At 38.1% G+C, this 14033-nt stretch overlaps 1 protein-coding gene across 1 annotated transcript; it reads left to right on the top strand.

Moving 5' to 3' along the window:
* Nucleotides 1–625: 625 nt before the first annotated feature.
* Nucleotides 626–13414, top strand: IL18RAP (interleukin 18 receptor accessory protein; the record flags this gene model as incomplete). Its single annotated transcript, XM_084282068.1, has 10 exons — nucleotides 626–695; nucleotides 1880–2147; nucleotides 2270–2444; nucleotides 3755–3929; nucleotides 5467–5535; nucleotides 5783–5903; nucleotides 6204–6358; nucleotides 7219–7356; nucleotides 12243–12413; nucleotides 13041–13414. The coding sequence occupies 10 exons, from the start codon at nucleotides 626–628 to the stop codon at nucleotides 13412–13414; spliced, it is 1716 nt and encodes a 571-aa protein (XP_084138194.1).
* Nucleotides 13415–14033: the final 619 nt, after the last annotated feature.

The raw sequence follows: 14033 nt of genomic DNA, 5'->3' as shown, positions 1-14033 counted from the left end.
TGAAAATAAATGCTGGACAGCCTGCCTCATGCCATTTGCCATTTGCAGCTATAAGCATGCCTTCTGATTTGGTTTGATCTCAGAGGAAACCACTTTACACACTCTGGGGCTGTTGGCCTTAAGTTGTGACAGAACTCCATGGGTCTTGGTACCGCTTACACCTTTCTCACTGACTAACTAAAGGCTGATCTCATTATCTGATATGTTATGACCCACTTTAGGGGATAGGCTCCTCTTGTAACAACAACAGCTGCTGAAAAAACTGCATTTCCACTGCAGGCAGGCAATTCCGCATTTCTGTAGGTATAACCCAGAAATACAGCTGTAAGCAACTGTAAGCAAAGTGTATTTAGACAGGTTTTTGTGTATTCTTGAATACCGTCTATCCTAAACTTGCATGTAATAGCTTGAGCAGGAAGAGTGCTGCAAACCCCATTTTTAAAACACACAATATTTTGGAAATATTGTCTGCTAATGCTTGTAGAGCTACATGAGATACATATTTACCTACTTATCTTTTTGGTTTATTATTTGCAATAAATGTCTGTTTTCCTCTTTTATAGAAAGCAAGATGGTTCTTAAAGAAAATGTCTCAGAATGTCAACCAAAATTGATAAAGAAAATAATGCTCACTTTTTGTTGGATTCTAGCATTGTTTGTCACTGGAGCAGAAGTTAGAGAGATTAATTTGCCAGGTAAGAGTTTGCTTTGGTGAGGTGTTTGTTTTGGTGTTTGTGGTGCTTGCTGACAACTTAGAAAAGTGGGTGTACATTTTGCCATGCCTTTATGAGTTTTTCCTGCACCTGTTAACGCTGTTTCAGGCAAATATCTGCTTTTTAGCCTTTCTGAAGCCTGTTTAAGTGTTGGTAGTACAGATCAGTTGACCCTACATAGAGTGCAAAATTCAGTTCCTCAATGAAAAGGAAAGGGAAAATATAAAGGAGAATTTCTTATAACCGAATGGAGCAAACGAATTGCTTTCATGACTCCTTGAAGTCTCCAGCAGCTGTTCCAAGCAAGTGGGAGGTGAAAGAGAAATGCAGAGTGAGACTGAGATTTCAAAGTCTCCTACCCACACAATCTGTCTGGAAAAGCTTGATCAAATTGCAGAGAGAAACCAAAAGTACAATGAAACTCTCAGACGGGCAGGCGAGGAACTGAAGAATTCATGTGCTCCCTTCTGCTGAAGTGAAATCGTGCCTTCATCCTGCTTTCAAGGGTTACCACATCCTGACTAGCAGGAGGGGTTATGCAGCAAGGTCGGTGAGCCTTTAGAGAATTGAGAATTGGGGGTTAGGATGTGTGACCACAGCTTTCGGAATCCAAAATATCATTTAGCTTTAGAGAAGGTAACTGCAATTTACAAGGAGAAAAATTTGAAAGCAATGATAGGATAATGAAATGTTTGTCAATCTCATCCTCATTAGGGAGTGAGGCAGGCAGGGTCTGCTTTTTCAGGTTTGCGTCAGTCTCTCCTCCATTAATATGAGGGAAACGAGGAGAGCTTTGGCTTTCCTACAAAGTTGAGGTTTAACAGGTTAACACCCATGTGAAAATCTTTGGTTTGCTATAAATCTTAAACTATTTTCATATTAGATGTTTAAAAAAGGCATAATAAACATTTGACAGCCTTTGATTAAGTGTTTGAAATCTTTGACCAATTCTGTGTTTAAGAAAATTTAAGTTGTTCATTAGCTGAGCATAAGGTCACATAAAAATATTTAGCATGAAGAAAAGCAAAACTATTTTTTTCAGTATTTCAGTATTCCTCTCTCTCTCTCTCTCTCTCTTTTTTTTTTTTTTTTTTTTTTTTTTTTTTTAACATGAATGCTGTGTGTTTTTTCATGTGGTGCTTGTATTTTATTTTCCTGCTTTTCAGGGTGTTTCCACGCAAAACCTCAATTATGGTATCGCACTATTAGTGATGAGGAGTTTGTTTTACGATGCGCTTTACCAGCTGAAGATGCCACCAACATTTATAAAAATTCACCTGTAAAACAACATGAGGTGAAATGGTTCTGGCATCAGAAAGACAAAGAGCATCTGGAAGCTATCAGGGAAAGCACTAACTCTGCTCTGCAAGGGGATGCACTTTGGTTTAAACCAGTAAGGGACAATGCTTCTGGAATCTACATCTGTATGATACGGTATGTAATGGGAAAAAGGCTCATATTTCTGTGTAAGAATTAATAAATTTTGTTTGGTTGTGGTTTTCTTGTTTGTTTGTTTTGTGTATTAAAATATTATATTTTTTTAATGCATCACTCAGGGAAAAAATCCCATGTCTCAAAATTGTTCTGGAGGTTCAAACAAAAAAGGAGGCAAAATGTTCTGGTTACGACACAAATACGCTGTATCTTCTTGCTGGTAATGGGAATTCCATATCTTGTCCTGGGACAAAATGCTACAGCCATATAAGAAAGACAGATGTAAAATGGTACAAGGTAAGAGTCACTCTCTTAAGCATTTGAAAATGCTCGGTGGACGTACAGGGTTAGGCCTGGTTGATACTCATGTGCCGTAGGCTCTTGAATGTCTTCTGTGACAAACAACACAGACTGAGGTGTTCAGCCCAAAAGCAAAATCTTGAATGTCTATCAAGTCCATAAGGAAGAATTTTGATGGAACTGGTAACACCTGCAACATTATTCCATGAAACAGAAGTCTAGAAATGCTTTCTTTTCAACTAATTGAAGCAATTGAGAATCAAAATAAGTTTTTTACAAAATTGACATGGTTGAAACTTAAAATTTGAAAGTTTTGTTTTGACATTATAAATTATGAAAATGTCAGATATAAGAAAGAAAAAGTGGCTTTGTTACAAACAAAAGAATTTCAAGATTAATGTTTCAGATTGTTCTTTCTAGGACTGTTGTTTTTAATGAAATAGTAGTCCACTGGAAAATCATTGACTTAATCTTTTTCAACTAATTTAAAATAGTAGCAATCTAAAATTTATTCCTACTTTGTTTATAACTGTAATATATTATCTAAACTTGTACTATATATGCAAATTAATATGACTGAAAATTCAGTTGTGCATTTTACTATCTTGATTTATTTACAGTATTTATTCTATAAAGTAGAATGATCATCTAGTCAAAATTATTCTTCATTTACATTTAAGTTTTAAATGAGGTATGTCTTTACCTCATTCTACATTGGTGGATTTTGTTTCATAAAATTGATTTAAGGAAAAATTGTAATAGACCTAGAGATTTTTCTTAAACTAAACTGTGAAAAATAAGGATGCTTTTTTTTAAAAAAAAAAAAAGTCAGCATTTTTTCTTTTGAATATAGTGATGGTATTATCAACCTCAAACAATCCCAAACCATAATCTTATCATAAAAGAATGTGAAGCTAGTTTCAAAATCATTTATTTACAAAATACAAATAGTCTGTCAATAAATAAAATATTGATGATTTTCTTGTCTCTTTGGTAACATGAATTTCATTTATACTAGGTTCATGATTTCGTATTTCTCTAACGTGCCACAACTATTAAATATTTTTCATTTATTTATTTATTTTACAGGCAATGATATCCATGTACTATAGGCAATATTTTTTAATGTAACTTGCAAAAGTCCTCAGACTGCTAATAAATTTTTTTTGAGGTTTCAATGGAAACAGTTTGGCTTAGCCACGCTGTCATGGCAATCTCACCCACATGTATTAAAATAATTTTTTTTAAACAGCAGTATCAACAACAAAAGGACATCTAAATCCCTGATACTCTTTTCTTCTCGTTAGGATGGTCATCGAGTAAAACACAGGGAAAACAGAAAAAGCCTAAAGCTAAAGCATAATGAAATCTACTTGAATCCAACCTATGATGAAGATGCTGGCATATATGTATGTGATTACACTCTATTTGACAATACTACTAAATGGACAATGAGAACAGCAGTTACAGTAGAAGTCATTGGTGAGTAATATAATAACTAAGAATAAAATGCCTCAAATAAAATGTTTCCTCTATTTTTTACTACCCAACTTATGTCTTTTGTTCAGGCTCTTGTTCTGAAAAAAAAAAAAAGGTTTTAAATCTCTCAATCTGTGAGTAGAATTTATGAAACCACAATTGGTGCCAATGTTCTCCATGTACTTAGCGTATACATGTATGCAATGTTAGAGAGGTATTTGAACACTGGGAAGGTAGAATCCTGTATGCTAATCCTGCATGGCAAATGTAGCAAAAAGCAGTGTATCTCAATCTTAAAGTAGAGGCTTGTGTGAAAGTAAGAGTTACAGAATCCTCTTCTGAAGTTAGGTGACAGAATTTTTCTTGTGACATGAATGAGAACTTCCCTTTTTTGCTCTTGACAATGATGAGGAAGGTGATGTTGGTGGGATCACTGTCATCTTCCATGATATTTTAATGTCAGAAGAAACAGGGGACCTGTGAGCAATCGATGTACATTGCCTAGCAGAGTGCAGTTGAGCAACATCAGCACTGTGCAAGGGAGCACATTTTTGGCTCAGTATCAGGAAATGTTTAGTTTGATAACAGAGATAGCTACCTAAGTTGTGTAGTCAAAAAGCTATGCTTTTCTACAGATGTATGTGACTGAGTGCTGGAAGACACTCTTATCAGACACTTCTGTCGCTCCAGTCAATCACAGGTCCCAGGCATGGACTAGATCTGCTTTTATTCTGATCTGGCTGAACATGAACTAATAAACTATGTTTCTCAGTTTTTGTTCTTCAGTTCACAGCAGTCAGAAAAACACTTGAAATCTACTGTGTACATATATACTACACGTGAACTTTGCATACATTTCTCTGCTGCAGCTTAGTTTAAAAAAAAAAAAAAAAAAGTGCCTCTGGTGTCTCTGTGGCACAATTTCCTTCAGTATGGGACTTTTCTAGAATATCAGAGTATCAGAAGTGTGGATTTTAGCCCCTTCAGGCTGTTTTCCCATAGCCTGGGTCATTGCCTAGCTGCACAACTGCACAAACTGTGGGTGTCATTGTCTGTGCTCTTTGACAAGCTCTGTTTTGAAAATAAACTTATGGTATGAAAAGAAACTCATGGAAGTAACCTGCTGCATGTATGCTTACTGGAATGGGGCTTGGCAGGGGACTGGTGTGGGGGTAAGTTCCCTCAGGGGTCTTGTAAAGGGGCCCCAAATATCTGAATCTTAAATAACCTTAAGTGCAGGACAGATGCTGAGCTCCCCAGCTCAGGTAAGATGGCAGTGTATCAGAGCAACTGAGATAGCAAGTCTTTAAGTAGTTACATAAATTTTGTAGTCAAAACTTTTGTATCTGTGAACTCTCAGACACTTCAGCAACCATAAATCGTCCTCTTGGACTGAGGTGTCTAAAGTTGATCCAGTATTTGAAAAAGAAAAATCAGTAAAATATTTTTTCTGGTCATTGGCATTGACAATAGTTTTATTAAGAAGAATATTAATAATTAATATTAAGATGAACATTAATAATATTCTTATTAATTGCAGCAAGAAATACTATCCATCCACCAAATATTTTGTATCCCAGTGGAGTGGTTTTCCTTGAAGCAGAGCTTGGTAAGTTTTGCTTTCTTCTCTGAAAGTGAAAGAAAAAGTTTAAATGAGATATTTAGAGAGATGATGGTAGATCTTGATAAAACAAAAGAGCTTTGCTCTCTTTGAGCGTGAGAATTTTCTATACATCTTTTTTTCTTCATATATATCTTTGTGAATATTAAAGGCAGGACTACATATTATTACAGATCCCAGGCTATTTGAGGGAAGTGTCCTCCATACATGGTTTTCTTGTGTTAATTTCTTCCAGGAAAGCCCCTTAAACTGGAATGCCCAGTACAGTTTGGGTTTGAAAGAGGTTCTATAAGAAGTGTAACATGGAAAAGAAGCAACAAAGAAAATATAGATAAGAAACTGAACCAGAAAACAAGGTAAGGAGAACAACAACAACAACAAAACACAGTAGTGTGGTTACACTGTCAGCAACTGTAAAAATTTTACCACAACAGTTTAATATATAGTTTTAAGGAAGAAAACTCCTGAGGCTTTGTCCTTCAACATGTAATGAAAAAGCAAATGGAAGTTCTAAATCAGAGTATTGCATCTCTGTTAAAACTTAAAGCTGAATGTCAAGAAGTTGCTAAGCTCCTCTTTCAATGTCTTTAAGGCATTTGGGGATTGTGTGAATAAACAGCAAAGGTGTCATGCAAATATATATTTTTTCTCTTTAGTGTTTATCCAAAAGGTTTAAAAGGACACATACTTCTTCATGTTGCCAGACTGGAGGAAGTTTCTGAGATGGACTTCAGAAGCAACTTCACGTGCTTTGCTCAAAATTCTGTGGGGAATGCTACTGCTGTGATCCAGCTGAAAAGAAAACGGAGAGGTAAAACCAGATGGAGGACTATTTGCCCTTACAGATATATTTTGATTTACTCACTGCTACATATTTCTTTTCCATTGACATGGTCAATGGTTTTTTATCTAGCTACAGCACTTTCTTGAAGCTGGATAGAAAAAGTTTGTTTTGTCAGAAACACACATTATTCTGATGATTGCTCAAGAGGATGGAGATATATGGGGACTTCCTGCAGTCAGGTGGAAGCTGAAGAGTAAGTGGTAGGGGAAAGAGGATAGCAGCATCTCTGAGTGGTAATAAGCAATCTACTAAACTGTGGCAGAGTGTCTGCTGAAAGCAATAGTATTCTTTGATTGGACTCATAGGACTTTTCTGTTTGTTTCCCCAGTCTATAGCATGCGTGTTTCTGAGAAGTTACCATAACTGATATGAATGTGTCAGTCTTTCAAGCAAAGGCCAAAACCAGAATCAGTATGGAAATTAAACTGCTCTCTGATTTTAACCATAGTTCACACTGAAGATTCATCACTGGGGTGGCACAGGAAGTCTCCAACGGGGCACTGTGTGCAGCTATTTGCTTCTTTTCCATCTCAAGAAATGACTACTTTCGTCTCTGTTGAGTGTACCATAGACTATTTTCTCTGTGCCTTTCATCACAGATGGGCATTTCACACCATCAAGGAGATGCAATTTAATCATGGTCTCCGGTGGTAGACTGAAACGCTATGCTGAGATTTGCAGCTCAATTAATCCCCAACTTTGCTAAGGGTTGCCAGAGATGCAAGAGTGATGATTGTGAGCTGGGTTATCCCCATTTGTGAACTGATGTTTTCATCTAAGTGTCAACATTATTTTGAAAAGAATGAATTATGATTTTCTTTCTACAGTGTTTCTCTTATACATACTATGCAGTGCCATTTCTATCCTCTTTGCATTCCTTTCGTGCACTGTTTTTATTTACCAGCACTGGATTGAAATAGTGCTGATGTACCGAAGCTATCTGGTCCACAATGAAACTACAGGAGGTAAGAACCGTGGTGTAATATTACTTTTCTCTCATTTACAATTGTCTTTTTCTGTGTGGGTTAATCCAGTGTGAATTAATCAATTCAATTCTCTTAATAACCCTGTTCTCTTTGAGCTGATACAAGTGCTGTTAAAGCTAGCAAGATGCTCAGTGGATTCAGAATTAAAATAATAATAAATTCAGAATAAAATAATAATAAATTAATAATAATAATAAAAAGGCCAAGCAATATGGAGGAAATATCTAAATACCAATTGAAATACCACGGTAAGATTTTTACAAGATCCCTAATTTATCCATAGATGATCAGAATAAGAAGTTGCATTTTACCAGTTCATCTTCAGGAAATAACAAAGCATCACCAGACTTCTAATGTGCAACTGAACCTATGGACAAGAATAAAATGTCCTTGCAGAACTAAGTGAAGGAGTCCAAGGTCTAATGTATTTTTCAGTGTAAACCAAATAATATCTCAGAAGAGAAAACAGAAAAGAAAAATACAGAGACTCAATACTGGGTCCAGTCCTGTTTAACATTTTAATTTATTATCTGGATGATGGAGTAGAGTGCATCCTCAGTAAACTTGCAGACAACACAAAACTGAGGGGAGTGGCAGGTTCACCAGCGGGCCATGTTGGGATCCAGAGTGACTTTGGCAGGCTCAAGTCCTGCACCTGGAGAGGAAAAGACCCAAGTATCAGTAAAGGCTGTGGGCCACCCAGCTGAAAAACAGCTCTGCAGAAAAGGACCTAGAGGTCCTGGTGGACAGCCTCTTGAACATGAGTCAGCAGTACACTGAAGATGCTAAGAAGTATTGCTAGCAGGTGAAAAGAGGTGATTCTTCTGCTCCACTCAGCATTGGTGAGGCTGCACCTGGATCTTTGTGTCCAGTTCTGGAGCCCCCTGTACAAGAGTCATGGACATACTGGAAGAAGTCCAACATAGGGCCACTAAAATGATGAAAGGACTGGAATATCCTATGAGAAGAGGCTGAGAGAGGTGGGACCGTTCAGCCTGGAGAAGAGGAGTCTCTTATTAATGTGTTTAAATATCTGAGTAGAGGAGGCATAGAAGACAGAGCCAGGCCTTTGTGAGAGGTGCCCAGTGTCAGGGCCAGAGGCCCTGGGCACAAACTGTCCCCCAGAAGCCTCCCTCTGAGCACCAGGCAGCATTTCTGTGCTGTGCAGGTGAGGAGCCCTGGCACAGGCTGCCCAGAGAGGCTGTGGGGTCTCCTCTTTGGAGACCTTCAAAAGCCACCTGGAGATGGGCCTGGGCAGCCTGTGCTGGGTGGCCCTGCTGGAGCAGGGCTGGGGCCTGGTGGCCTCCAGAGGGCCCTCACAGCTTCAGCCATCCTGTGGTTCTGTGATTCTGTGAAATAAGATGATGGCAGGACACCGAGAAGTGCACTTTGGGGCAGTATTTCCTTTCCAAAAATTATGTTGACCTTCCTGACATTTACATCAGTGATTAACTCTTTCACATTTCAAATCTCTGTAGCAGCATTGCCACATCATCTCAGCTAAAATGGAGTGCCAACACAGTAGGCAGTGTGGAAACGTATCTGAAATCACAGTGCCTACTTCAAAAAAATTAACATTTAGTTTTCTTGCATGGGTTTAAATAAATCTGATAGTATGTGCCCAAGGAAATTTTTCTAAAAATCCTTAGCTCTTGATGCAACTTGAGATATGTGTCTGCTTTTACATTTCCATATGTGTATGTTAATTATGTGTGAGGTTGAAATAGCTATATCTATTTATCTATAAACACATACACAATGAAATAATTGGAAAATATTTTTGTAAGCCTTATGGCATCTAGCAAAAACTATTTGGGAAATCACTCAAAATTTCCCCTCTGTTTGGTAGAAAATTGATTTAAGAGCCTCTGGAAAGTCCCCTTAGACCTTGCAACATATATGAGTAGGACAGAGACAGACCTGATGAGATTTGTGCATTGAGTTTTAAGACACCTTTGGGTCTCTTGTACCCTCTGTCCTTATACCTGACTCTTATATACCACATGTGCACAGTGCCATTTGCAGCACGAGGGCATGAAATGTGCAGACTTGCTGTGCCTATCCAGATAGTTTTATGCCTGAAGATGACTCACTACAAAAGGTGTTCCCATCTGCAAGAATATGTACTTCTCACTTCATGTGAGTACATATCAAGTCACTTGAGATCTGAAATGGCTTGCTCAAAGAGCAAGCAGAACTTATGACTTCATTTTGCTGTTTCTTCCTTTCCATTGTTGCTTCTCTCCTATCCCTCTTAACACAGAACCAGAGAATTGCAGAATCACACAGGTTGGAAGGGACCCTGGAAGTCATCTCATCCAAGGCTCTGCTCTAATCATAGCAAGCCTAGCCTGGATTGCTCAGGACCTTTTTCAGACGAGTTTTGTGTACCTCTAAGGACACAGAATCCACAAAATGGACAACATGCTCCAATGTTTGACCACTCACACCGTGAAAATTTTTTAACTACCAACTATTGAGAAATTCCCTTGTTGCAGCCTGTGGCAGTTGCCTTTCCTCTTACCCCTTGTACCTCAGAAATATCTATCACCATCTCCTGTGTACCCTCATACTAGGTCACTGAAGAGAGTAGTGAGGTCATACTCTCATGCCTCTCTAACTCTTGGGCCTCCTCCTTACCTAATTAAGATATACTTTTTAAAAATCTCACCTTCTCCCACAAGGACAAAGAGAGCTGTGATGTTAACATGTGTAGACAAAGGACGCAGCTGCTTTCCTTAACTGAGGTGTTCTTCATTTTCAGCTTTTGGGGCATCTTAAATGTTTGTCTCAAAAGTTTCTCAAGGTATAACGGTTCTCTTGTACAATTCTGGGGAAAAAAAAAATAAAAAAAAAAATCAGTGGTGTTTACTATGGATATGCTTTTAATTTGACGTTGTAATAGTGATGTTAAAAAGAAAAAAAAAGAAAAAAGAAAAAGTGATGCATTTAATCAATGGTCATTGTCTACTGAGACTGCAGTGACCTCTGTGGGTGAAATAAGGAATACCTGGCTTGTAGTGCAAAGGATTTTATGTCATTTAAAAACATTTTCAAAGCAGCTTCAAATTAGGATGTAGCTGGACATTTTGGCTACACTAGCCTAATGACCCACTGTTCTGCCACCAACCCCCACGCCAGTCCACGTATGCCTGCTGTTGGTGATTCTTTCTTGTGGACCTATGTTGGCTCAGCTTGGCAGTAAAACAGCCCAGCACAAGATAATTAGCTAGCGAGCTACTTTTGTGGTAACAGCTTCCTCTGATACCGCAAACGTTTCAACACTCATACAAGGAAGTGGCAGGAGTGTATGCCACTTGGCAAGGAGCAGGGGGAGGAGCAGAGATATAACATTTATTGTCTAATCATATCCTCAGCCTCCAAAACGGATTTGTACACCTACGCTTTCTTTTGATTATGTGTTTTCTGCTACCTGCTGGTTATGAATGTAACCTGCTAGTTATGAATTGTTTGACTCCAACTCACACATGTCATTAGTTTTCCATTTTTATTGAAACCCTTTTCTATTTGTGTTCAAGCCTCTTTTCTTCCTAGGGAGAGGGTCTCTTCTGATCCTGTGGGAACGTGATGGGGCTAGCTCAGATTTGTGATCCTAATCTAACTTCTAGGAACAGAAATCACGATGTCAGCACAGATGCATGGGGTAACATTCAGTACCATTACTTAGGTGTATGTGCCAAAGTTAGGTGTCTCAATTCCCATTCAATATAGATGTAGTCAGTGCAGTGAAATCAAGAGAGCTTCTCAGCTCACCCTGCAGAAAGACCCTGGAGTAGGACCCTCTGCTAAACAGCTGAATTGCTGTCTGGTTTCTGTTGTCTGTATTGACACATGAAATGACTCAGGTATTTAAACACAGGTATCCAATGTTATCTGAATTGCCTGAGGTTATCCTGCTGTTCCAAAATGTTTGGGTCTCCAATAGTTCCTGTGCGAAATTTGGCAGTCTCAGAAGGGCACCTTAGGGCATCTCAAATGGCATTAGGAACATACATATGGGGAACTGTAATGAGACCAGTGTGCCTTTTGCTTTCATAAGCAATTTCTTACGTTTTCTTTCCTGTTCCCTAAAGTGTAGTTTAAATTTTGTTTAGCAAATAGATAAGGTTTCTTTTATCGTGTGGTTAGGAATAGGTATAATTTGTGACACTGGTACCAGGGTATTTCAGAGCTGAGAGAAGTTCTTTATATATTTGTAATCCGCACCCTGAAAAACAAATTATTTTAATGAAACTGGAACGAAGTTCAGGAACTGGTGGGTATTCAATGTCTGATATTTGGATCAGATTTAAGCACTGCTACTTGTACCCATCTCTCTGACTAGAAACATAAGTAAATGAAAACTGTGTATCTTTCACAAATAGTTGATATTCAATACTAATTCCTTCCCTCTTTTTAAAACAAAATTCACCATATTTAAAGTAGGTTGTACATTGATGACTGTCTTTGGAATTAGCATTTGGGTGAAGGAGAGAAAAAATTGGGAATCATTCCCTACAACAAGGAATTTGCCTCGAAGTGGCCAGATCTTCCACTGGTGAAAGCTGGCACTTACTATTGAAAATACAGAAATGTGCCTGATTTAAACTTCTTTCCAATAGTCATCTGTAGTATCCTCATTCACTTTGATACTGTATGGCTGCAGAGAAGAGACTGGGGAGGATGGGTTGGCTCTGGGGGACTGAATGTCTGTACTTCATGAACAGCTGATAATTTTCAGATTGTGTTGGGTCTGCTTAAATAGAAGGTAAATGTATAAAATATAAATCAAAACTTTGTATTAAGAAACTGGATGCTTTAGACACTTGTTAATGTACATACTGTTCCTTGTTTATTTATTTTAGATGGCAAAGAATTTGATGCATTTGTGTCCTATGCAAAATCAGACTCTTCTGAAAGCAACTCTGCTTTTATTAGTGAGGAAAAATTTGCCCTGGAGCTTCTTCCAGATGTGCTTGAAAACAAATATGGGTACAAGTTATGTATTCTTGAAAGAGATATTCTTCCAGGAGGAGGTAAGTTTCCAGTGGATGATTGAAAATCTTCTGCTTCTTATAAAATTGTTTTTCACTTTCCAAAAAAAACTTATGTGTTAGTTCAACAAATGATATATTTTGGCTCTAGAGTTTCTGATTAAATCATATCACATTTGATTTTTGTATCTGGTCCCTGCACCTGAGAAATATGTATATTTGAGTGTGGTTTCTGGGGAGATACTAAGATGAGACAAAGATTCTTCTCCAATAATTTTGCAGGCAGACTCCATTCCATGAAAAGAAGGCCCTGAATTTTTCAGTAGTTACTTTCTGACAAACCTTAGACAGTGCTCCACCAGCAGTAATTAGAAAGCCCTCAGTACCTGTCCCTGGGAGACATGAAGACAAATCCAAGCATCCTTTGAGACCTTGCTTGAATGTGTTGTGGTCTCAGCTGTGCCTTTTGAGTATGAACTTGTGTTCTGCACACTGAGTAAAAATGGCAGTGGTACCCTTTGATGGCAAACACAGTTCTAAGTGTTATGCGATTGCTCGACATCCCTATTTCTGTTTTTCTGTATTTATGGTGATTAGCTGTTGTTAAAGGAACTGATTTTCATAAAAGTCCAATATACAGTGTAGTAACTATTGTAATTTCTTCTCCAGCATACACAGATGAAGTTGTTACAGCCATTAGACAAAGCAGAAGAATAATTATTATTTTGAGCCCAGCCTATGTCAGCGGACCAAGCATCTTTGAACTGCAGGCAGCAGTGAACTGTGCGTTGGAAGACAAAAAGATCAAACTGGTTTTAATAAAGTTCCAGGCTTTCCAAGAGCCAGAGACTTTGCCTCCAGTAGTTAAGAAAGCCCTTAGGATTTTACCAGCCATTACCTGGAAGCCCTCTGCATCTGCTGCTCCGAACAAGAAGTTCTGGAAATATCTGTGTTACCACATGCCTGTGAATACTACTAAGGTGCTGGGAGAATGCAGCCTAAAGGGCTTTTTTCAAAGGTTATTCAGCCTGGTACATCGATAACAGAAATTTCACAGAGGGATGACTGCAGTCTCAGGAGTGATGACATGATTGTTAAAGACCTTTTTATACATCAGCTGACTGTTGTGGACTGTCACTTCAACCAGTAATAGCTCACTCCGAAACAATGAGAAGGACTACAGAGTGAATGTGCTACAGCACACAGTAAAACTACATGGCACTTCACACAACCATAAATGTGAACTATTTTTAGTAATTTATTATTATTATATTTATTATTTTATTTTACTGTGATGCTGAGACATGAAAATGTTTTGCTCTTTACACTGTATTTCTGCTGAAACATTTTAATATATATATTTATTTTTTTTTTCTACAAAAAGGATTAAAAAAGGGAACTCCAGAGAAATCTTGCAGTTTGCTATTCTTGTGCACTCCTGTGGAACAAATCCAAACTCTATAAAGGAGTTACCTCCTCCTGTGAGAGTACCAAGGATGAAAGCTCTGGGAGGTTGCCACAACTGGGTATGCTGAAGCAGTTGAGAGAAGAAGGAATGTTGTGTAAGGAATGATTCCAGGCATCTCCATCCTTCCTGGAATGGGAGAAAGTGTTTATACAAGCCATGAAATATTTCACTCTCAGAAATGTCCGCACTGTGTG

The sequence above is a fragment of the Netta rufina genome, assembly GCF_964035555.1.
Source record: "Netta rufina genome assembly, chromosome: 1".
NCBI classification, from domain to species: Eukaryota; Metazoa; Chordata; class Aves; order Anseriformes; family Anatidae; genus Netta; species Netta rufina.
The sequence above is the reverse complement of the archived record's forward strand: the minus strand, read 5'-3'. Positions and strand labels throughout refer to the sequence as shown.